The sequence below is a fragment of the Phalacrocorax aristotelis genome, chromosome 19 (assembly GCF_949628215.1).
Source record: "Phalacrocorax aristotelis chromosome 19, bGulAri2.1, whole genome shotgun sequence".
Taxonomy (NCBI): Eukaryota; Metazoa; Chordata; class Aves; order Suliformes; family Phalacrocoracidae; genus Phalacrocorax; species Phalacrocorax aristotelis.
The window spans coordinates 2,220,669-2,245,094 of NC_134294.1; the positions used below are offsets into that span (position 1 = coordinate 2,220,669).

General features: G+C 44.9%; 1 protein-coding gene across 6 annotated transcripts in view; it reads right to left on the reverse strand.

The window, feature by feature from the left end:
* The window catches only part of UBR4 (ubiquitin protein ligase E3 component n-recognin 4), an 80,374-nt gene that overhangs the window by 13,781 nt on the left and 42,167 nt on the right, over positions 1-24,426 (reverse strand). For all 6 annotated transcript variants that reach the window (XM_075114241.1, XM_075114240.1, XM_075114239.1 and 3 more), the window contains 31 exons: positions 24,240-24,347; positions 23,642-23,758; positions 22,269-22,478; positions 21,373-21,522; positions 20,444-20,671; positions 20,252-20,330; positions 19,554-19,796; positions 18,453-18,621; positions 17,698-17,842; positions 16,913-16,998; positions 16,306-16,393; positions 15,977-16,170; positions 14,688-14,927; positions 13,370-13,508; positions 12,702-12,827; positions 12,407-12,535; positions 11,611-11,954; positions 11,290-11,380; positions 10,851-10,935; positions 10,260-10,387; positions 9,431-9,560; positions 8,796-8,953; positions 8,148-8,257; positions 7,461-7,602; positions 6,620-6,701; positions 5,463-5,636; positions 4,911-5,032; positions 3,449-3,646; positions 3,242-3,322; positions 816-903; positions 297-424 (listed from right to left, as the gene is read on the reverse strand). In XM_075114241.1, coding sequence (XP_074970342.1) covers positions 297-424; positions 816-903; positions 3,242-3,322; positions 3,449-3,646; positions 4,911-5,032; positions 5,463-5,636; positions 6,620-6,701; positions 7,461-7,602; positions 8,148-8,257; positions 8,796-8,953; positions 9,431-9,560; positions 10,260-10,387; positions 10,851-10,935; positions 11,290-11,380; positions 11,611-11,954; positions 12,407-12,535; positions 12,702-12,827; positions 13,370-13,508; positions 14,688-14,927; positions 15,977-16,170; positions 16,306-16,393; positions 16,913-16,998; positions 17,698-17,842; positions 18,453-18,621; positions 19,554-19,796; positions 20,252-20,330; positions 20,444-20,671; positions 21,373-21,522; positions 22,269-22,478; positions 23,642-23,758; positions 24,240-24,347 — 4,512 coding nt within the window. The remainder of the gene's footprint in view (positions 1-296; positions 425-815; positions 904-3,241; positions 3,323-3,448; positions 3,647-4,910; positions 5,033-5,462; positions 5,637-6,619; positions 6,702-7,460; positions 7,603-8,147; positions 8,258-8,795; positions 8,954-9,430; positions 9,561-10,259; positions 10,388-10,850; positions 10,936-11,289; positions 11,381-11,610; positions 11,955-12,406; positions 12,536-12,701; positions 12,828-13,369; positions 13,509-14,687; positions 14,928-15,976; positions 16,171-16,305; positions 16,394-16,912; positions 16,999-17,697; positions 17,843-18,452; positions 18,622-19,553; positions 19,797-20,251; positions 20,331-20,443; positions 20,672-21,372; positions 21,523-22,268; positions 22,479-23,641; positions 23,759-24,239; positions 24,348-24,426) is intronic.

The window sequence follows — 24,426 nt, forward strand, 5'->3', positions numbered from 1 at the left end:
GACAGCTTTGGTTTTTAAGTAAGGCCAAGGCAGAAAACAATCACCCTAGCAAGACAGGATTCAGTCTTACCGACTCCTCAGCTTTTACACGCTTCAAGGTCTTTGTAAAGAATTGTTAACCAAGAGGAACGGGAGAGGGAAAGAAGCAATTTCTCAGATTTTCATAAATTAGTGAATTGAAAGCTCTGCTCCAACCCTTAAACTGCAACACGAGGCAGGCAACTAAACTTCACTAACATTTGTGGCATTTTCCAGCACGTAACTCCTGACCCCAAAGAACAGAGGCTGAGACTCACAGTTAAGAGGTGCCGGCCTTGTTTGAAGTCTTTAATTCCCGTCAGTCTGTTGAGCATGCACTCCAAGCCTCCACACTGGGCCATGACACCCGCCATCTTGTAAACTTCCTCCTCATCCTCCTCTTCATCTACAGGACAGACACAGATTGTGAAAAGAGGAAGCAGTCACAATATGGCAAGCTCGTGCAGGGACAGAACAATGAAGCAAAATAGAGAGTACAGTAGGACACACTTCCCAGCAGTTCAAGTCACTTCAACTGTATCAAATTTGAAAAGAGCTATGAGCAGGAATATGAAGAAGGGCCAGGCAGAAGAGTCCTGTGCCACGCAAGTGTTCATGTTTGAAGTACAGACTTAAAGCGTTAAAATCCTCCTCTGCTCTAGGTGAAGCAGGTAAATGTAGCAAAAGCAACATCAATCAACTTTAAGCTCACTGCTGTAAGGATAATAGTGTCGTTGCTCTGCAGCGAACTGCAGATTTCAGATCTAATCCCAGCTTTCAGGAGACAAGTGCGTTACCAGTAGTGGAGTCGAGAGACTCGATGAATTCCTCAGTTGCATCTCCTAGTAACCCTCGCATGCGGTAAATGATCCTCATCGGCTCCCCCTGCAAGAGAGGAGAGCATTATATTAACTATACCTCTGTGGACACTTGCACACAAGTCTGGTTCTCGTTACAGCGTGTAAGGGACACTCCAGCCTCAGTTCTCCTTTGCCCTGTTTTGACTGCGGACGACAACACAGAAATCTTTCACTCCCTTGTTCTCCCCTTACTGAGATGTATTAAAAACAGCAGTAAAGCCACCACCTGCAAAACCAGCAATAACTCATCTATTGGTCTGTCCACTTTTCCTAGCGTTGCCAATTAGATGGACAGGCGGGTAATGAACAGTCTCTTCCTCCTTATATCTTCTCCAACAGTTTCTTTCAACACCAGTGAAAGATCTAGCCAGGCAAAACATGTTCATCTATAGTGAAGCACCTGCTTTCCACAGCAACCTTTCCCTCCCAGGGTATTGCACTGCATACCTGGGAAACACAGGGATCAGGCACAGCCCAGTAAATGAAGCAGGAGAAGCTAATTGCATGAGTGCTTTCAAACAGATAAAATCTGCAGTGATGGAAAATGGAAGAGGAGGAGTTAAAGGCAATTTAACGAGCTTTCAGTAAGACAGTATATTACTAAAATGATACAGCCAAACCCACTGAAGCACCAGCTGGGCTTTTACCCTGGGAAAGGGCTAGTTTTCCAGATGCGTTTCCAGCTAGAAATACTGACAGCATATCACTAAACTTTCCATTTTAATCCATAGGTCTGAATAAAAAGCAGAAAAGAAAAATCCCAGATTTGGGAGCAGGAGACCTTGCGAGAGAAAACCTGTCAGAGAGCGCACTAAGCCTAATGTGGAATAAGCAGTGCTTAATGTCACAGCAAATACATAAGCGCAGGGAAAGCCCCGGGGGGAAGATCTGCTCAAAGGCCATGCTAGAGACCAGCAATTAACACCACAGGGGCCCTGGTAAAATGGCAGATGAACAAAAAAAAAAGCCAGCGAGAGACAAGGGAAACAAGAAGGGGCCTGAGGTTGCGTTCTTGTGCGCCTGTCTATTTCCTAGGGAACGTGAGCTGCAGCTCCAGAAGCGCTTTGCGGAGGTGCACACAAAGGAAGACAGATGAAGGCTGTTCATCGACAGGAACGCTGAGCAAACTCTGCCTTTCACCGTCAGCACTGCATCCTGGGAGAGCCGCACCCCGGCTACAGCTCGGCATCTCACGGGAACGGCACCTCGCCGCTCCGAGCGGGCGGGCAGGCTGGGACAGAGCAGGCAATGATTTCCCTCGGTAACCTGACAGAGTTCAAATTAGATTTCACAGTTTAAGACCAGCACCGCACTTCCCTATGCAAGTTGGTACCTTGCTAAGAAATTATCACTGTCACCTAGCTTTGGGCTTGACTTCGCAGTACAGAAGGCTTTTTTGCTTAAATAAAGCTTGATGAGTACCATTCCCTGGATCATATTCACTGAAAACAGGCATTTTGTTTGAATCCTTCCCCACAAGCACAGCAAACAATTGGTTTCAGGAAACGGAGGTTTCAGTCAAAGGTGACTGCGACCCAAGAGTAAATGAGGAATGAACAAGAAATACCGGGCACATTAGTCTTGTTTTATGTTCTCAGGAGCTACTAGCAGTGCCTCTAAGGAACATATGACAAGACTGAGTCTGCTGGATTCCTTTTCAGTTGGAGTTTATTTTATTGGCTACAAGAAAAGGAAGGGAAAAGCTTGTTCTGGACCATGTCCACCTCTGGAACAAGCTTACTGTGACATGGTGGAGTAGTCCCTTAAGACTGTTGGGTCCATTTCTTTATCTGAAAAACAGGAAATACCCACTATTAGGAGCAAACTGGGAGGATGAAACCTGTCAACTTCTTGAGATCCCTACATGAGAAGCACAAGAGCAGAAGTGCAAAGTAATCCAGAGAAATGTTGGATGCTCTCTCTGCATAAGTAACTTGGGTTCATCGCTGAAGCGCAGATTGATGGAGCAATCTGGTGTCCCTGTCTGTACCCATGCATTAAACTGTCACGTGCAGATGGAGTGTGAAATGCGCTTTGAGAGGCGCTGTGACACACAGTTCAGCTATTTCCCCCAGAGGAATGTAAGAAAGTTTGTTACTCGCAAAGACAGTTCACGTACCCGATCCGCTGCACAGCCAAGCTCCATACATTCACCCGGGTCAGCATTACGTGCTTTAAATCACTTTACATTGCAGAACTGAGTAACAGTCTGTCCTAGGAGAGCACAAAAACGTGCTGACCCAGAAATTTTATGCCAGAAAATAAATCCTGACTCGTGGGATTTTTTACTTCCCCCACCATTTATTTGTTAATATCATGGACAGGCGCCTTGTGCTGTTAACACACATAAAGATAACACATACCTCATTAGTGGGACACCACACCTTCTTGTAGACCTCAGCCACAGGCAGATCCAAACTGATGATCTTATTGTTCACCAGAAGCTGAAAGGGAGAAATTAAAAAGTCAAGAGCAAGCTCACATTGCATCACCGTTCCAACAATCGTCAGCTGCCTAGATATGGCGTCCCCACGCATCTGCGCAAGAAATCCACCCTTGTGCTTTCTCACCTCCATTCCACTGTCATCCTCCAGCAGAGCCACCAGGTCACAGTCCTGACAGATTTTGTTCTTGATGTCCCTCATGAGCGGCCCAATGCCAGGCTCATTACTGCTGTAGGGATTTCCTGGCATTCTGCCCTGTAAGAAGTCTTCCTGCTGCGGATCTTTCTCCAGAGTTACAAAGAACTCAGTCACTTCATTCTCTTCCTAAAGAACAGCAGCAGAGACAGAGTGAGTAAGTTTTCCCCTAACCATGCTCCCATTCCTGCATTTTTATGGTAGCAAGTGACAGGAGGTCCCTAAACGTCCACTCCTTTCGTCACTGGTGCATCCTGCCGTACACTGCCACACATGGGGCATGCAGGGGATGTCTAGGGTCATTTAGTAAGCAAATTCCTCAGCATGAAACAATACTACTGGTTCTGCTCTTCTGTACAGAGCCTGTCACAGCAGGGAACCTGAATACTGAAACCCCCAAATGGGATACCATAACACTACAGTTCTACGCTGACTAATATTAAATCATTATTGTAAAGAGTATTCTTTTTTGCCAAAATGCAGGCAACTATATCGAATACAGTTCATATATATTACTATATATAACTAATATAGTTCTAATATATAATTCAAATATATAACAACATATAATTCAACAAGAGCAAGTGCAGGGTCCTGCCCCTTTGGGAGGAACAACCCCCCGCACCAGCACAGGCTGGGGGGGACCTGCTGGAGAGCGGCTCTGCTGAGAAGGCCCTGGGGGTGCTGGGGGGCAGCGAGGTGACCCTGAGCCAGCACTGCGCCCTTGGGGCCAAGAAGACCAACGGTGTCCTGGGCTACATTCAAAGCAGTGTGGCCAGCAGGGCGAGGGAGGTTATCCTCTCCCTCTGCTCTGCCCCAGTGAGGCCACAGCTGCAGGGCTGCATCCAGTCCTGGGCCCCCCAGTTCAGGAAGGACAGGGAACTGCTTGAGCAAGTCCAGTGAGAGCTACGGAGATGCTCAGGGGTCTGGAGCATCTCCCTTGTGAGGAAAGGCTGAGACACCTGGGGTTGTTCAGCCTGGACAAGAGAAGACTGAGGGGGATCTTATCAATGCTTATAAATATCTAAAGGGAGGGTGTCAGGATGATGCGACTGGACTCTTTTCAGTGGTGCCCAACGCCAGGCCAAGGGGCCACGGGCACAAGCTGGAACACGGGAAGTTCCACCTGAACATGAGGACAAACCCCTTCCCTGTGCGGGTGCCAGAGCAGGGGCACAGGCTGCCCAGAGAGGCTGTGGGGTCCCTTCCCTGGAGACATTCACCCCCCGCCTGGACGTGGCCATGTGCCCCTGCTCTGGGGGTGCCTGCTCACGCAGGGGGTGGGACAGGGTGAGCTCCAGAGGGCCCTGCCAACCCCCGCCAGTCTGGGATTCTGTGATCTGTTTAAGAAATCTAACTTTCTAAGCGATGCTACAGCCATCTCTGTACTTACAGGATAGATAATACTGCACAGTCTCTCAAAGATGAAGACTGGAGTCCTGTAGTCATCGAGGCTGTAACGTTTTGCAGTCTCTATACACACGGCCATAAATGCTTTGGTTTCAGATTCTGTGCCTGCCAAGAAACAGAAGTATTAAAGACACAGGAGTCCATTTCACAGGTTCTCTTTAACTCAGCATACACAATAAATCTGTCTGCAATAAGCACCATACTTTGGTGCCCTCTTCTTTTGCATATCCACTACTGAAAAGATGAAAGGCTATTTATTGGTATGTTTACTAGGAAAACCCTTTGCATGCTTGGGCTGCAGTAAAGCAATCCCATAAAAAAAGGGGGAGGTTTAAATTCCTGGAACACAAGAGACAACTCCAGGAATGTTATTTACCTTTTCTGTGCCATGAGGAAATATTGGAAGGTCCCAGTCATAAAGAAACCTTTCACTACCCTAGCCTTTTAGAAAGAAGGTCTTTGTGTGGCTGTAACCATCTGCTTTTTCGTTTCGGTTGACCTAGACTCTGGATTTACAGAACTGAGGTGGTTTTACCTGTTGTCATATCTTCCAGCATCTCCAGCAGCATGTCCTGCGTTTCATCGATCAGCTTTGTTCTCTGTACCACTAACTTCCTCAGGCACAGGTAGCCATTCAGGACTGTACCCACCAGGCGGCTTTTGAAGTGCCGTTTGATGGACTCCACCTCCACGAAGGATGAGAGAAGACCTATAAAGCAACGAGATATTTGGGAAGCGGGAGAGGGAGTTTGATTTCTTACCTCTACATTTCACGTGGCCAGCAAATAGGGCACAATATCATAAAAGCAGCACGATGCAATGGCTTGTTACAACTCCCATTGTCAGTCTGTGGTTTAAAGCTCACTTCTATGAACTGAATGGTTGGAGGCAAAACCCCTGGCCTGCAAGAGCTGCCTTATAATTTATACCATATGGGACCATGGTGAGGGAATGAGGAAAGGAGCTTTCCAAGTGCTTGCTACGAAATTCTGCAATTTTTGTTTGACATTTTTCTGTCACAAGACATTTCAAAAGCAGAAGACTGCTCCCCTTCTAATATTTAAGCTAGCGCTGATGATGTGACAGCAAGCGCGGTACGTGACTTATCAGTTCTATCACCAAATTGGCCATTCCTGTAACAAAGAATCAGCTAACACTTGGATTCCTTCCCATGACATATTCATCATCATGCTTTTTCTTGCAAGAAGCCAGGCTTTATCAGCCTACTAACTTTTGAAGAACATGGAAGAAGATATGAAAAAGAGTGACCTAGCTAATGACTGACTTCCATTTCCAACACGTTTTTGAAAAAAGCTGCACTAGAAGATACAAAAACGAAAAGCTACCGTAGAGTAAGTAGGTAGGAAACAACAGGTAGGAATAAATGAGCAGTGTTTACAATGGTCCCGGGAATAAATGTACAATAAACGCAATTAAGAAACGGAGAAGAAAAGTGATGTGACGAAGTTTGTTCATGATACATTACCACAGTTCAGGTAATTAAAACCTAAAACTGACCACAAAAAAATACAGAAAAACCTGTTACGGATTACGGGCTAAATTGATGGCAACAATCCAGTGCTGACAATCATAAAACACTGAATCACATCTCAAATTCTGCTACATGCTACACAGCAGCGATCACCCCATCTCTAATCCTACTACAGGACTTGTGCTGGTGTTACCAGATACCTGTGAGACTCTTCAAGGCATATCCCTGCTGCAAATCAGTGCTGAGTGTTGCTTCCTCCAAGGCAAGTAAACGAGCTATTTCCTGAAAATAATTAACAAGCCCATTAGGACGAGAAACTGCAATGCCAATAATGATTAGCTGGCGAGTGGCTAACACGGGGTGCAAAGGTAAGCAGCGAAGAAACAGAGCCAGCCCCAGAGAAACCAGAACTGCAACGCAGCAGCAGGGAGGGAAGGGGGAGAAGAGAGAAAAACTACCCCACTCATCCTCCTCGTCTTCTCCCTATACCTAGGGGATGCTTTGCTCCAGTTCATGATGGACTCAAGGCCACCATTAATACAGAGTGTGCCATCTGCCTCTTAGGAGCGCACCGGGGATTACCGCAGCAAACCCCTGAGACCTGGCACTCTGAAAACTGCAACTTAAACACAGTGCTTCTCCAACAGGCTGTAATACACACTTGAGGAATGGTAGCACACCTAATCCTCCCTTGTCATTAAGGGCTTTTAGAGTCCAGCCTGGCAGCTACGACAGCTTCCAGCTTGGACCTGGTGCCAAAACAGTGTAGCAATATTTATACCCTTTAGCATAGCTGCCCCCAGAGCAGTTAATTAATATGTACCAGCCCGTTTGTGCTGACGAATGCTACTGCTGGGGCTAAAACCACTGTAACTCTTTCTGTTCAGAGACGACAGCGCAGAAGGGTGAACTTCATAAACCTGCCAAGGGTCAGCAACAGGGCACCGAACAAAAAGATGAAGACTTCAGAGCAAAAAGCCAAACCGACAGGTCAGGGACAAGCCTTCTGTTGCTACCTATTTCCTCCATACGAGTCCATACCTTAGTGATGAGGCTGCCAATATAGGGCAGAACCCCCCTGGCTGCCAGGTAGACTTTCCAGTGGGCCGGTTTGATGAGTTTCTGATACAGTGCCAGGTACTCGGCAGCACACTCACCAGCAATACTCAGCTCATCCAGGTAGCTAGTAAAGAGAAACACAAGCTGACAACGACTTCACAGTAACAAGAGGTGTTCATAGATTAAGGACACCATGGAAAGAATGAAAAAGCCTCCAGAACGCTATCCTCCCTGTTGTCCTCCTAGCTAACAGCATAACTGATACTCATTACTCGGTGGCTGAAGTGGTATTTTGCCCCATAAAAACAGTTCCCCAACTGTGCTACTAGCATCAACCGGAGTAAGTTATGTCACAGGAGCTCACCCTATTATTTCGCTGTCTAAGAGGAAGGAGAAATGTTGTCCCCACAGCTGAACACCATCTGCTTACTTCTGGAAGCAGCACAGACCTGCAATAGCTTATTGCCAGACAGCAAAAAAAAAAAAAAAGAGATCTTCCTAAAACTATACCATCCCAGATAATTAAGTTTTAGAATCTAGCCCAAAAAGACCTACAAACCAGAGGTATACAAGGGAAAGGTGTAAGAAAAGTTGGAAGAAAAGAGAGATTCTCATGGGAATTAAAGAAAAATAATCCCGGAGCTGTCAAGTGTGGCAACACAGAAATACCTTGTCAGGAGATCAAGGACCTGCTGTTTGCGGCTGGGGATGGTGGCCAGAGCTTCCACAATAGTACAGGCAGCCTGCCGTGCAGCTTGAGTGGCAGGTGTAAACAGCACCTAAGGCAAGAGCGTTAAAATAGGGTATCATTTGATGTGGACAGATAAACTAGTGGTATCTTACAAAAAGGCAGAGCATCCAATAGGTCAGTTTGGTGACCTGGTGGCAGTGTTCTCTTGTTCTTCCGAACACTTGGTTCTGTGACAATGCCTACTTCGCTTGCCGCCAAAAGGTTTAAACAGCGCGCTGCGTAGGCGACATACTTATCCACATACACAAGAACAAAAACTTTTGCTCAGGACCTATGAAAATTCAGTAGTCAAAAGAGCAGCTAAGTAGTCAGGTAGGAGGAGCACCGTGACAATAAAAGGTTCAGAGTTTAAGAACATGCAGACTACTGGATAAATGTCTAAATGGAGTATTTTTAAGGGAACAGAGCTGCAAACCTGACCTGGAATTAGATGCAGTCAATTACACTCTCCCCAAATATCACCGCTCATATCATCTGCGAAGTGCACGAAATGCAGCAAACAACCAATAATCTCTGAGTGCCAACCCTGCCCAGTCCGTCCCGCTGGAGCTTTCACCCACGTTTACCTGTCGCAGCCAATTGTTGTGTCCCAGCTTGAGATCCAGAGGGCAAGTTCTCTTCCCACGGCGACTCATAAACTGTTTCCATTTCCAGACATATTTTTCTGACAAGTAGAGCTGGTGAAGCTCAGCTTTGCTGGGAGATTTCCCATTGGCATCTATACCTGCGATATTGAACACAGCTTAAAGGGAACTATCAGCAGCTAATAACTGCACACTGCCATTGTATTTCCTTTGTAGTGGGACACTCCAAACTCCAGCTGAGGGGCTGAGTAGCTTCTCATTTCTTTCTGCTGCCATTTTCACTTCTGTGCGGAGCTATGTTCAACTCCAAGCCAGACGCAATTCCCACAGCCTCTCAGGGAATTCAACCGGCTTTTCAGTTGGCTCGTATAGTTTTATAGTTTTAAATAAGCAACAGGTTTCATTTTGTCACATTTCCTGATTATCCTCAGGCACAGTGCAGCCTAGAAGAGTCAGACCTACAACCTCTAAGGACTACACAGCCAAGTGTAAAGATTCCTAGCAGATGTCATGGGACAGAAGCTAACAGAACTCCACAGAAGTACATTCCTTATTAAACCTGGAGGAACATACATGTTCCTTCACAAAATTGCACAAAGTTAGAAGCACAGGACTACCTCTGGCGGGGAGGCACTTTTTCCAAGCTTCATACGATGCTTTGGGGTCCCTTTTGAGCCACAGCTGAGCTTGTGCATGGATTTCATTGCTGTAAGGCTTCACAGTGGTGAGAGCATCCACAGGCACATCCTAATAAACAAAAAAGCTCTGTGATTCTTCAGAAAGCCACAGCCTGTTCTCTTAAGAGTAACTCCTGTAGGTGGATCACTGATTGTGTGCAGCTCTTGGACAACAGCAGGGTATACAGTTTTTGTTAACGACAAACTAAGAGAGATGCCTCACTCCAGTTACTACTGAAGTATCAGTAAACCCATCTTTGATGTCTGTTTGTGATTATCAGACAGCTAGATCAAAGCAGAAACACACCTTCTCCCTTGCAAATATTATCCTAAATTACAGTCAAGAAGCAGCCAATCAATATAATTTTTATCAGAATTATAGCTACTCTCTGTAGGTACTTAATTTTACCACATTTAGGTACTTGATTCTACAAAACCGTTGAAAGCACAAAAAGCTTCCCAAAAATAATCCAGCCGTAGCTTTGAAGTAGCTCTTTCCCTATGCCTCAATCTGAGCATAAAAAAAGCAAAGCCCTGTTTTGGATAGTAGTGGTCAAAGCCGCCAGAGAACAGTGAAAATAGAAAGCAGTTGCCTGGAATTTGCAGCCTGCAAAGACAAGAGTTGCAGTACTTGCGCTTCCCTAGTAACCGTGACCAGGAAAAGCAAGCCCTGGCTTCCTCACAAAGTTATTAATCACTGAGATCAGTGTGCCAGAGTTTAATCAGCAAATTTTCAGACGCTTTGCTCAGCATCAGTCTAAGGCAGTACCTTGTTTTTCTTGCTAGTTGGAGCAGGTGGCTTGATCAGCTTTTGAAGAATGCGCAGGCACATGAGGGTGATGTTTTCAACCACCACTGGAGTCTTAATGTTCACTGCCATCAGAAAGAGGCTGAGAGCTGAAAGACAGACGTAAGTTTTCATTCCCCTGCCCGATCTGCAGATAGGACACCTCCGCAGCTCTATACAGCACATTAGAAGTGTTCAGAGTTAGGTAAGACCTCATTTCCTCAAGCAAAACGATCACATTCTCATGCAGCCATGGATGGCAAAAAATTATTTTCTATTACAGCAAGAGTGTCTTGCAACCCTTCCCTTCACACCTCCATCTTTCTAGTTCTCAACACTCCTGTTTCAAGCACTACCCCAAGACAAAGCTATCTGGTGCTAACAACATTTTTAACCCATTACATTTAATTTCATTAATTAATTTAATTAAATTTAACCCATTAACACATTTAATTGTGATTACACAAGCTATCTGAGTTGGCATCAGTTCCCTTTCTTAAGATCTTACCATAGTGCATGGAGCTGGGCACAGCACTTTAAAATAAAGCTTTCGCACTAGTCGTTTGAACTCACCACAACGCAGTCGGAGCTCCCAGCAGCTGTCTTCCTTCGAGATGGAATCTGTTAGCAGCAACATTTCATACTGGAGGCTGCTAGCCTGTAACACAGACACAAGTTCAAAGGCTTAAGAAGTCTCGGTGACGCAGCAGTCCTTTTTGTCATCTGATACTTAAAAAACACACAGGTTCAAAACACACCGATCTAAGTAAATTTACTCCCATGCCCATTTGGGATGATGGGCAACCATATTTGAGAGTGCTGCAAGCAACAGCCAAGACAGTCAGAACTGCCTGAGGAAACTTGGGTATAAACTAATCACCTAATTCTGTCCTTTGCTCTAATGTTTATCTTCATTCCTATCAAGACACAAACACCTTCTGTATTACAAGTTGACCCCCAGGAGCTGCAGTGGGGCAGAAAAAGGAAACAGGAAAACACTGGAGTCTCTCACCAGGTCTGGATTTGCCCAGTGTCCCTTCAGAGCTGCAGAAACCTTCCCAATGATTAAGTCATTCATTTGTTGTGTGGCCTCTGGGTTGTCCCTAATTCCAGAAGGAAAAAGAGAACGCTGTTACGCCGCGCTTGTACTAAATACCGAAAGCTCCTGGGATTTCAGCTTAGTTGATAACAAATGTACAAGCAGTTACAGTCTACGGTTTGCTGATGTATCTCCCCTATGAAGCTACTCCCTTCTGATCGTGCATTTACAAGCACGTGGCTTTCCAAAGTTCACTGAAAGTCAGAGGGCTGCAAACACTGAGCCAGACCTAACCTGGTCAGAAGGCACATGAGCTGACGGACCTCCTCCCGCATGGTGGCTGCGCCCCGGCGCAGGTTGTAGTCAAAGAGCTCTCGGATAAGGCCCTGGGACACCAGGATATGCCTGATGGCAGAGTTGGTCGCCAAAGCCCGGAGCAGCGTTATGCAGTGTTCAGTGACGGCCGAGGCACAGCCGTAGCATTTAGTTGATGATGTGTGACCACAGCCTAAAACAGACAAGGCACGGTACTGGCTGGCAGTGAACGTGGGCTGGACGGTGGTTCGCGAGGACTTTGTTGCTGCCTCCCTCTGTTGGAGATCATATTCCAGGAGCTCCTTTCGAGAGGCAAACACTTTCTGGAAACACAGAAAAAGAGAAATGAAAGTTGTGGAATTGTGAGGCAGCACATAATTGCTCATCCCATTCACAGGTTATTTGCACTGTGTATTTTGTGCGGGAACATCTTTAACCATTTATCTCAAAAACTTGAAACCCTCCATGCCAACGGCAGACTTGGGAAATCCATCAGAAGCATCAGTCTAATTCCCAGTTATCGGCCCTGTTTAGAGGCTTGTTGTCTACGTTACATGCCATGTAACACTGGATACGTAACAAATCCAAAGTCTTAATAGTAAACACAGCTTTTAGAAACGATTATTTTGTTATTTCCCAAAAAATATGCAGCTGATCACCTATTGTTAATGATATTAAATGCAGAACAGCAACATATTACTTTATTTCTGGTACGCACCGTATCTGGTGACAGAAGAAAACCCGTAACACAAATGCAAATCAAAGCACATCATACCTGGATGATTTTGGAAAGTTCATCGAAAGAGTTCTTGCAGTCACCACAATACTCCTGTGCTAACTGGAGTATGTATCTATTCACACTAGCTGAGGTAGAACTTATCCCTCCACTACTACCAGATTCGTCCTGGAACAGAGGGGAAAAGAAAAGGGAATCATATACGGAGGCTGCATGCAAAAGTAACAACTGAAGAACAGCATCTGAGGCAAGGACCTTTAGTTGCTCTGGCAGTACAAAGGCCAGTGTCTCACCAGCCTGGGGCTCTGTGCAAGATCCACCTGCCCCTTGTTACCTGTGGCTTTTCAGGAGCTGCCTCATTCACTTTACACAGAAGGTTTTCCAGCTGTGGTCGGTGTCCCATGAGCTGGTGATACACTCGGTCAGCCTTGTCAAGGAGAGTGTTGATGTTTGTTACTGCCTAAGAATAAAAAAAGGAAAGAAAATTTGTAAAATTGTTCAGACACAATTTTTAATTTTACAGAACGACAACCACCAAACTCCACATCTTCTGTCTTTTGCATTTTTCTGGAAAAAAAATAAACAAACTGTGATCCTGCACCCTGCTTCTGCCATGAGTACCACTCTGCTGACACCATCCTCAGCACCCTTATCCTTTGGGACAGCCCATGTACTGCACTGGGCTCTTCATTGATTAGCAGGGTTCCTCAGATGGGATGGTAACACGTACGGTACAACCCAAACTCACCCCCTTTTACAGCAGGACAAAGAGATGCAGTGCTAGACAGCCAGCTTGGAAGTGAAGCACTGAATTATGTCTTTCAAAGAACTACTTACTTGGTGTACAAGACAGTAAATACGGAATGCATTAGTCAGTAAGAAGCTTTGAGAGAGCACTGCTTTTCATGTTACTCCCAAGAGGGATGGGCTTCTGATGTCCCTACACCGCTGACCTGGCCAAGAGATACAGCATTTCGTTAATGAATCTGGTATTAGTCTCACCTTCTTCCGATCCTCTTCATTCTCTATGGGATCCACTGCACAGCAAGGCTTGGCGTACAACATGAAGTCAAAGCGAGCATATTTACAGAACCCACAGGCATTGCAAAGGAAGGGATCTTTCTCGTCATAATTAATAGATCTGAAAGGCAAGCCAGAAAGGTCAAAGAATGCAGCTGAGCTTTACCAACATAACTGAGGCAATGAAGTAAGCTGTGAATGGACTCAGTAGGTAAGAGAGAAGGATGGCCCCTAAAATGTCTAACCTGCCAAACTGCCCTGGGGAAGCTGCAACTGAAATACATGAGGTACGTGAGAATCAAAAGCTACAAATCAGGAAAAACAAAAAAAAAAACCCAAAACCAAACCAAACAAAAAAAAATCCTTTACAGAAGCGGTGCCACATCCTGGCCAGAAAAAGCAGGAACAGATGTGAACTTGTTCCCAACAACTCTGCTTTAACTACAGCAATTCCCAGCAGAATGTCAGACGAGGGCACCGTGCCCTTTACGAGAACACAGATAAAAAGAAACTGTTTTTGTAAGGTCGAGGCTTTCAATAGCTCTCACTCTTTACCCAGTTGCAGCAGGACTAGCTACAGCATACTTATTATCCCATTGCAGACCAGAGTATGACCCGAACTGATTCAGAGCTCCCACAATTCAAGAAGGGATATGGAAACCTTTCAATATACCAGTAATCACCTGATCTAAGGGAAGAATCTGCTAAACACCTTGAATCCCATGAAGATCAGAGAGGAATATGGGACAACAATAAGGGGAGAAGAGCTATCAGATAAGGAGACAAAACTCACAAAAGAGAAGGATTTATAATACCGTAGTGAAAGCTTGAATAGCGCACAGTAAATTACGCCCTGGGCCCTGCTCTGAATGAGGAGAGTACAACAAAAGCTCTGAATAGACAAGCCAGCACTGTCCGTCCTGCACGCTAAGTCAGGGAGCCTGTGGAGAAACCCCCCTGCAATCGTAAAATTGAACTCCAGCCTCACGCCCTTCAACAGGCAGGCCAAAAATAACCTCCTCCTGGGAATTTTCTTTTTTAAACTTCTGAGGGCTTGATGTGAAACTTCTGCTTTCTTTCAGTATTGCCGTATCAGGTTTCCTTTGTTAGCCTGTATTAACATTAAATCCCTGTAAGCCAGTTTTATACTTCTCGACTAATTTGATTGGGCGGTTGTATCAACCAGAATCATGTATTTAAATAACAGGCTATTTTGTTGAACACCCAACACGGGCAACAGCACGAGGGCTCCACAAACCCCCCGGCGCCAGCTCCGTGGGGAGGAACAAGGATGACGCACCTGCACTTGTGGCACTGGTACACGTTTTCGCCGCAGTTCCCGCACACCCCCGGGTTGGCTGGGACGGACGCGCTACACCGGGGGCACTGCAGGGTCTCCGTGGAAGCCTGGTAGTTCTCATAGAAATCTGCAAATTCAATCATCAGATTCGAAGCCACAATGGGCAGCGGCAAATCAATCTTCACCTCCGTCTGGCCTGGGGTCAGCTGGACTTTTTTAGCTTTGTGCCAACGAGCCGGCCTGGGAAAAGGCAAGAAAGCGGCGTGGTTTTTCAGTGGGGAAGCACCCTTCCTGCCCACATACGAAGGGAAGCCAAATGCAACCGTCTCAGCTCCAAATCTACTTTAAAAGGGATGAATGGAGAGCAGTTCTAGGATTCGTTTCCTTAGCTTCTGTATTGACATGATATGTAGCCAGAAATACATTTTAAGCCTTTATCCTCTTCATAGAGAGAGACTGTTTAGGATTAAAGAGCTGTTGATGCCTCATGGAAAAACTTTAATTCTACAGACATTTTCTAGGGATTTTCACCTCCATTTTTTTATTAGTAAGGACATTTGCATGAAAACAGGATATTTATTTCTAAAGATCTCATCTGCTCCCACTGCTTATTCTCAACCTGAAGTCAGAATCCTCTCTTTGTGACATCATAATCCTCTCCACAGCAGCCACTTGTGATGTCACAGAGGATTAAGACTTCAAATAAGCAATAAACGGCAGGCACAGATTAATCCCTAAGCCAAAGAGATCTGATTCTGGTGAGAACATCTCAAGAAGTAAGAAGGGAAAGCATATAAGCAGAACTGGCTCCAGACTGAGCAATGTATTGAAAAGGAGCCATTTTTCATGGGCAGAGCAGCAGCCGAGAGCTAGGCCATCCAACTTCTAATTTTAATTCTACTCTATGGCTTTAAACAAGTAACGTTAATGCTTTCTGCATTTCTGGACACACTGCAAGGTCCAAATCCCTTTCTGAGTGAAACTCTCCAGGAGGTGCTCCTGGTACTAATACTGGTTGCCACACAATTAAGTTAGGTGCTTAACGCCGAGCCTGTACAAAGTTTGCATACACAGATTTTACAGCTGTATTTCAAGCTCTAGGTGGAATTTGGATCTTTTCTTCAGCAACTTATTGTAGGAGATTCAGAACAATCCCACCCGATGTGGGCTGACAGTGACGAGTAATAGTCTACAAAGGAACACCAGCTAAAACAAGAAGCCAGGCACCTCAGTAGGAACTGTGATGTCAAATTCAGAGACTTGCTCACAAAAAATATGGACAAACGTACTTGTTTTTCAGCTCCACTATGGCTTGTACTGTCCTATTGTTGTAATAGAGGTTGATGGTTCGGACCATTTTAGTTCGTTTCAGGTCTCCTATCTTCACTGTCACTTTGCTGATGGTGTGGCTGCCGATTAGTTTCACCACTTGCTGAGTGGTCGTATACCGCGTGTCCACTTTAATGGAGGAAAGCTTGATGTACTGAGAAGACAAAAACCAAGGACACGGTGCATATATAATCACATCCCAAAAACCTCAGAAACACAGCAAATCCTGCTGCAGGAAACGGCTGGGATCCCTATAATAGGGAAGGGTTTCCGAACCACAGTTACTTACACAGAAGGGCACCTCTGGGTTATTGCAGACAAGGCAAGGGTCGCTCTCCAGGTAATAGCCATCAAATTCCACCAGCCCAGACAGCGTGCTGGAATGAGGGGAAGAACACTGACACATGTGATTTGGCATTCACTGTGTTTTAAACATACACCATTCGATCAGAATAGCTTTAGTTTACCTGTAGTCCCCAGTCCCAGATTTAGTAACAGAAACATTACGATATAAAGCACCTTGAAAATTATTGGTTTTCACTAGGCAGCATTTTAGTATAATTATTAACTGCCAAGGTATGACTAAGAACACAACACCTAATTCTGCAAGTCTATATTCCTCCAATTGTTCCTAATATTTTGTAACATTTACTGAAAATGAAAGCAAAAAAGCTGAAGCCAAGCTACTGTTGATAGCGCACAGAATGTCACGTTTTTCAGATGGCAGAAAGGCACCTGCTCCTCTCCCAAGGCCAGCTGCAGCAAGCATGCGATCTCAGTAGGGGTCCTTCCTCCACCACGATTTTATTGGAAGGACTGTGTATTTCCCCGTGGATCGCAGCTCATCTGCTGAAAAGCTCCTTTAGTGAAATGGATCAAAGTCAGAACTCACTCACTTGTAAATGTTGGAGTTCGGGTGGTTGGTAAGAATGTGGTTTTGAGTCCGGAGGATCTCCACAGCCTTTTGGGAGTATTCCTTCAACTGCAATACAATTAGGAAAATATTGTCTTCTCAACATTTTGGTTTTTTATTGCTACAAAGACATAAAGATACCTCATCCTGTGGCGTTGCGGGCCCCCCAGAAGATGCACACACTACACCCACAGGACTTTGTGGTTAAATCGTTACCCAGGAATGTAATAGATCCTAAAATTAGACCTTTACCGCAATAAAAATGCTATTTGTCAGCCTATCACTGCAAATGCCTGCCAAGATTCATAAGGCATTCCCAGCTCTTTAAACATACGCATGCAAGTATCAGTGCGTCTAAATTATTTGCTCTCAAGCCCGCTGGTCCCCATAGAAATCCTACCACTTCCTTTGTTCAAGAGTTGTGGTTACAAAAGATTTCTAGGAGCTGAAATATCAAGTCTAAAAATTAGAGCTAGCAGATAAATGTATTTTCCCACAAAGGTTTCCTGTGGGAAAGAAGTTTTTCTTCTAAATAATGATAGTAATTAAAAAAAACCAACCCCAAAACAATAAAGCAAAAAAACCACACACAACTTTAAGGACCCTGCCATTTTTTAACATTCAAAATTTTGGGAACAAAAAAATTTCCACCAGAAGCTCTTCAGACAGAAAATCTGCCCCAGCTGTATTACAAACAAGCACTAACGTAATTCATAGGAAGCAGCAGGACTTGGGACGCTGCACCTCCTTTTCAGAGCGACACCGTACCTTTTTCTCAGTTTGCTGTGTTTTCAGAGAGAAGTATCCCAGGAGATCTACAAACTGGGCGGCCTTTCTTCCATAGGCTGGAAGTTCCGGCCAGATTGACCACATGAGATCCAGCAATAATTCTTGCTGAGACTTGTTAGAGTTTCTGTTGAATGGATCGTATATTGGTTAGGCTTGTAAAGATCGCTGTATAGAGCGCATAGCACACGATCTTACTCAGGAAAAGACATGCTACAGTTCACCAAACTTGGAAACTATTATCTTGCTGTACATCAGACTTCACAGAGTTAAATCTCATCTCTTGGCACCAGCAGTTTTCCTGCACTCTCTGAAATGAAAACAGCTGTCTTGCAACAACTGAATAGTCCTGAAGGAGTTCAGCACCCTGAAGTGTGCCTTTTCCTACATAACTCCCACCTTTTAAACTGTACGAGTCTGCATCTGCCTCAGAAATTCACCCTCCCACAAGTACCTACTCCCACAGATGCCAGGAGCCAGATTCCGCAGACAGAAATAAAATGCTTCTTGCAGATGACAACTCAAGTTGATCAGTAACAAATAAGTCACAACTTCCACCTCCAGCCCCAACAACTGCAAACCAGCGTGAGCAATTCAAGGGGGTGCAATCATCTGCAAGCTCCAGTGTCCTTCAGGACAGAGGCTCAAACATGAACTCTTACACAAGGACAGAGCTCTCCATAACTGAGCTGAGCGTGGCAACGCAGAGCCAGGTCAGAGGCCCCCTCCCAGCTCACCTGTAGATGTGGAGCGCGAGGCAGTGGGCCTGCCATCTCACAGAGGATGAGTTGGACTCCAGCAAGAAGCAACGCAGGAACTGAATGAGGGTCTCCTTATCAGCAAACTTGTTCAGCTGGTTCACCAGAGCTGTACACAGCTGATCTTCCTGACTGCCCGAACTCTCGCCTAGGGGACACCGGGTGGCACAAGAAAGACTTAAGCAGATGAATGCAGTATCTCACAAGCAGGCCAGCTTCCTATTTTATACATCAGAGCGAGGATAATGGGGACAAATTACTGTGTTTCAGGCAACAAGCAAGTTTAATGTTCCTTTCTTTTTCCAAAAATATAACCTAGTACTCCTGACTAACACAGAAGAAAACTGCTGGAAAACTTGTCAGTAAGGACGTAAGAAATGTGCTACGCATCCTGATAAAAAGAAAAGGATGGACCACGGGGCAGTGAAAGACTTGCAGACGATCATCTGATAGAGAAGGACAAAATGGTTTATTGAAGAAGAGCCAAGAGAGAATTCAGAGAATTTATGCCCATGACTTTTATAGGAAAGCTTAATTACTTTCCCAGGACTTTGGATATCCATTAAGCAGCAGCCCTGGCTCCAACAAAGCTTACAAGTCAGACAGAGGAAACAAGTCTGAACATAATCATTGAGGAGCAGAGCTAACTGGGTGTGCATCTCCAGTACTTGGTTTAATTCCCATGAGCACTTCAACCTCCTACAACCCAGGATAGCCACATTAGGCGGAAGCTACTTGATCACTGGAACAGGCAATTTACATTAGGGAACTTAAAGCCCACTAAATTAATAAATAATCACAGTGCATTTGGGAGATGCTCAACACAATTTCAGCCCCAAGTCTTAGGGCATACTGCTTCATCTTTGCCCCTCTCTAATTTACCTATGATAAAACTGCTTTTCTATCCTAATGATTGCTGAAGTTTGCAAGTCCCCTCTCCATGATCCATGACCCTTTCACAACAGTGGTTTTTACAACAACGAGAAGCAAGCAGTTCTCTCTAAATAGAAATAAGAAAGGCTGAGAGGAGCAGACTTCATCCCTAAAACCACCACAGAACAGGACACAGCTGCAGCTCACCCTCTCGCTCCTTTTCCTTTTCTTCTTTCTTGCTCTTTTTAGTGGAGGATTTGCTCTGTGTTGCTGGCTGCCCAGAGCCAGATGCTGCAGGAGCAGAGGTGGAAGAGGTGCTTGATGATCCAGAGGATGAAGCCACAGACAGCACTTTACTGCCACACAGAGCACAAGACAGCAGCTGCAGAAGAACTGGTGACACTCCTTCATCTACCAGGAAGCTGACTTGAAGGAGGAAATAGAGAACCGCTGCAGAGAGAAAAAGAAAATCTTTGAAGTCTGAATTTAAAAAAAAATTAAAAAAATAAAATCCCCAGCCCAAAACCCTTTGAACATGACAAGGACCATCCCACAACCTCGCAGAACCTTCCTGCCCCTGTGCTACAGAAGCACAACGTTTGGGTACACCAAGGCAGTGTTTCATCCCAAATTACACACTGGCACAATGGCAGCACAAGCAAGAGAACACAGATCTAGTCCCGTTCCAAGTTATCCATTATACCATATTCTGTTCTTTAGCTGAGGAACAGATGGAATTAGAGCACTGTGGTAATCGGTCCTGGAAACAGTTCAGTCCCACTCAAAACTCAGCTGTGTCCCCCCTTCTCCTCTGCTGAGCTGCTCCATCTAAGAAGTCCTGATTCAAAGCAAGACACGTAACGCATCCCCGCTGCTCCCCAAATAGTCTCAGAGAAAGAACTCACAGTCATCTTTAATGCAGAATTTCTGCCAGTTTACAGTTCTCTGTGTGGCAATCTCTGCACAAGCCTTTAAGTGTTCCATCTGAAAGGCACAACGGGACAGGATTAGACACCATGTCAGCATCTCTACTACTGCCATCTTACAGAAGGGCAGCACACATTGTTTTCCCAGGACAGCGGCACACTTCTCCTTACCAAGCTGATCAATGTATCGTACTGCAGGGCAGAGCCTGAACTGGCTGTGACCACACTGGCGCGGAGGAAGATGCCTTGCTCTTCTAGGAGCTTTTTGATTCCACGAACGTGAGAGTCCAAGGTGTGAAGGTCTCTGAGCTGGCGGTATTTATCCTTTGATCCGCAGATAAAGAGCAAAAGCTTGCGGACTTGGCGGCGCACGAACGGAGTCTGCTGGATCATCAGGTACTAGACAAAGAAAAGCCTACAACATCAGCACGGTGAACTCACCAGAAGGCAACCTGTGCCATCAAAAATACAATGTGTTTTCTTACGAAAAGAAAAGATATGGGAGATGCTTTTGTGAGTCTGCCAGCCTTAAGGTCCTGTAAAAGCAAGTCACAGGCAGAAGAAACATGGCACAGCGACACTGCAGCATGCCAAGATAATGAAACTGCTCTGAAAACCATTCTTTGTCACTTATCACCTCAAATAAAAAGCTAATTAAGCCTAATTAAGAAATCTTTCCCCAAACTTGTGCAAATATAAGGTAACTTTTTATCTTAAGTAGGAAGCTAGACAACAACAAAGGAACTGAAAAGATACACTCCAAATATCTTGCCGATTTCTTTTTTAAGGACTAAGATAAATACCAACAGCCGAGCATGGTGTTACATTGTACCATCTCAGAGAAAGTTTTCTGTTCCAGTTTTCTGGCAGCAAACACTGAGGTATAGAAAGCAAATAGCAATCTTATTTTTCACATATGCTTTCCTATAGATTCCTGTTCAGCAGAAGTAAAACAAAGCTGAGAGTTCACCTTCTTTCAAGGAGGAGAAAAACCAAAATGAGACGGGTTTGAGATCAGACCTACAAAAGCTCATCTCTCCCATGAAAGGTAACATCACTAGAAGTTTTTGTTAAAACCTGTAGGTATATCACGTTCTCACCTCAGACAAAAAGTAAAACCAGGAGTGATCAAAGATGGGAGGTGGGATGCGGGAGTTCGTGTCTGCAATCTTCTTGATCTGATAGGGCAGCCGCAGTACCATCTCTGTCAGGAGCTGGGTGTAGGCCTCAAACACATCTGCAGCATGACCCTGAAAGCAAGAGCAATCGATCAGGCTCTGGCACTGACCACTCCCAGCGTGGCGTCATGACAAGCTGCAGGGTACATTTATTGATTTTCTGAAACAAAACCCGTCTGCACCTGTGCAGCCAGAAGAACGGCTCCCAGCTGATAAATAAAAATAAGCCAAAACGCCTGCATGAGGATTTAGCTAGATGGCAACTATTAGGAAGCAGTAGCTAGTCTGTAGTAATAAGGCATTTTAATATAGGAACTTTCAACTTAGGAGACATTCTTATATTTAACTAGGCCTTTTTCACTGCACCTGTACGTATATCAAAGCCTCCCCACCCGCAGCGGCACCTTGGCCTAAAGGCATCATGGTGGGTGAACAAGCCTAGGATTTACTGTGGAAATCCTCATCAGTGCTAGGCTTCCTTGCCACAATAAGTAGCAGCGGTTCAGAAATTCTGCCTGCCAAGCAAAAGGAGCCACACGACGGAGTAGCTTCCCTTCAGCAAGATTAACACTTCAGCCAGAAACAGGACAGCAGCTCCACAGAACTGCCTGGTTTAGGAGCGCATCGGTGGATAGAGCAGGCTGGGCTGCTCTGTCAGAGAACTCTGAGCAATCCTAGTCGTAACTACACGCTAAGGGAACGGATTTTAATTGTGCTACTAAGTGAAAACCAGTTCTGCAAAGATGCTTCTCCTTGCTTCTGTGCAGCAGCCTTTTAATATGGGTCATGTAATGCTAACAGCATAGGGTAGGACTCACCTTCACATACTGGCGGAGAAAAAAAGGGCTCATGTCAGGTGGAGAAGTAGTGGTGTGGGGTTTCAGGAGCTGGCTGGTGGCTACCGGCTCCTCGTCGTTCTGCTGGCTTTTCCAGTACTCCAGCAAAGACTTCAGCACATGCAGACAGTAGTCAACAGCACCAGAGCTCAACAACGCAGCAGCAGTGGCACTAGAGATGAGGGAGGAAGACTGAAACGAAGGGGAGCTGGATTACTAGAGCACCTGAGAACCACCGTGTCGGAAAAGCAGGGGAAGCTGTGAGAATCAGACAGCAGTTGCTGACGGTATGGATAAGAGAGCAGGTTCTTATGAAACTTTACAGGCAGCTTTTAAGTTTGGGGTTTGTTTGAGGTTGGGTTTTTGGTTTTTTGTGTTTATGAAAAGCAACTCAAATATTTACAGAGACTCTTTTGAACAAGCGCTTAGTAAAGGAAAACAAATAAAATCTCCTCTTAAGTCTAATCTCCCCTCGACACATGTGCCAGAGGCCACTCTGCCATGGATTAGACGACTAGGGCTTTTTTTTTTTCCTTCTTTTTTCTTCCCCCCCCTTTTTTTTTTTAAGTTGGGATTTCTATTTGTTTATCTGGGATTTGGCCAGCTGGGGGTGAATTCTGGTAGAGAAAGAGTCCCTGTTGCAGATGCCGCTCAGAGGCTCTGCTCCACCCAGGTATTGCTCCACCTGCATTCTGCAAGACGATGAGCTTTGATTTCTGTGGGAAGCTAAAGTGAATAACAAAGGCTGGAGAAAAAGCTACTGTAAATAAAACTATTAAAGCAGCCCTGTAAATCCAAACAAACCCCACAGCTCATAAGCTCATTAAAATTTGATGCAGTTCAGACTAAATTTTTTAACCTCTATGCTTTTTTATTAATCTCCTTCCCACCACACATACTGCTTTTTATGCCTTATTACTGTACCTTTTAGCAACAAATATCTAAGGAATCCTCTTAGCGACTTTTACGTTGACACAGCAGCATATTGCTTTCCAATAATCACATTACAAATCCTCTTTAACCCCTTCAGCACCAGTAAGATGCAAGGAAAAAATCTGCTAGATGATTTTAAACATCATTAATGTGCTGCCCTTAGCTCAGTCAGAAACCACACACAAAACAAGTGAATCCAGTTGTCTTTAAATGTTGGCTTCCTCCATTCTGAGTTTCAGCAAAGATCTTTTTTCAGAAGTGTCAAGTAATGTTACACATTCCTCATAAATTTTTCCAAAGCACTTCTAACTGTTTTTCCGGTTTAGACCAACTATTTCAGTTAGCAGCTTTTAGACCATCTTTGATGAACAAAAGCCCCCCAACCACATCATCCCCCTGACAAAGCAATTTGAAGAATGTACCTCACAAATGGAAGACTTGGATCCCGACTTAGTTCTGGACATGAACACGCTAAGCAGCCTCATTACCACCAAGTGCACTTCATTCACAGGAGAGCGTTCGTTTTTCTTAGACACATCCTGCAAGGAGAGAGCTTGCTTGCTTAATTACAGTGCTGAGCACAATGTCCTAAATATCTACATCTCAGTGCTCTGATCCTCAGGAAGCATTTCTAATTTAAGCTCAAACAGTAATACCAAAAAAGCAGCACAAATTCGTCAGTAGAAGGGTAGACAGTGGCCTGGATGCCAGTGAAAAGCATTACACAAATGAAAAGGTATATATGTCAATTATGCATCACTGACCATGCCTGTTTTAAGAGCTGAATTTAGGCAGAACGAGTTTTCATGCTCACTTGTGGATGCCGGAACCAGGAAACTGCGAGAGTTACACTCATGTCATTTTCCTACCTTACGTGAAGTGAGCCAAGAGAAATAAACTGCCTGAACACATCCATACAGCAATGTGTTTCTGTGACTCCTATGCATATAACAACTCTGTTGGAAGAAGCCCTGCCCAAAAGGAGCAAACCAAAGAGTGCGTGCTCATACCAGAGCTTACCTTTTTGTCCATGCACAGTTCCGCAATCAGCTGGGACAGAAGGTTATCTAAAGCTCCCTTGTCTTTCTCATCATCTCCATCGAGGTCTGTTGTGAGCATCAGAATAACCTGGAACAGAAGTCAGGGAATTAAAAGAAGGCACGTTCCATGTTTTTAAAATAAATACAGATTCTCTTTCACAAAACCC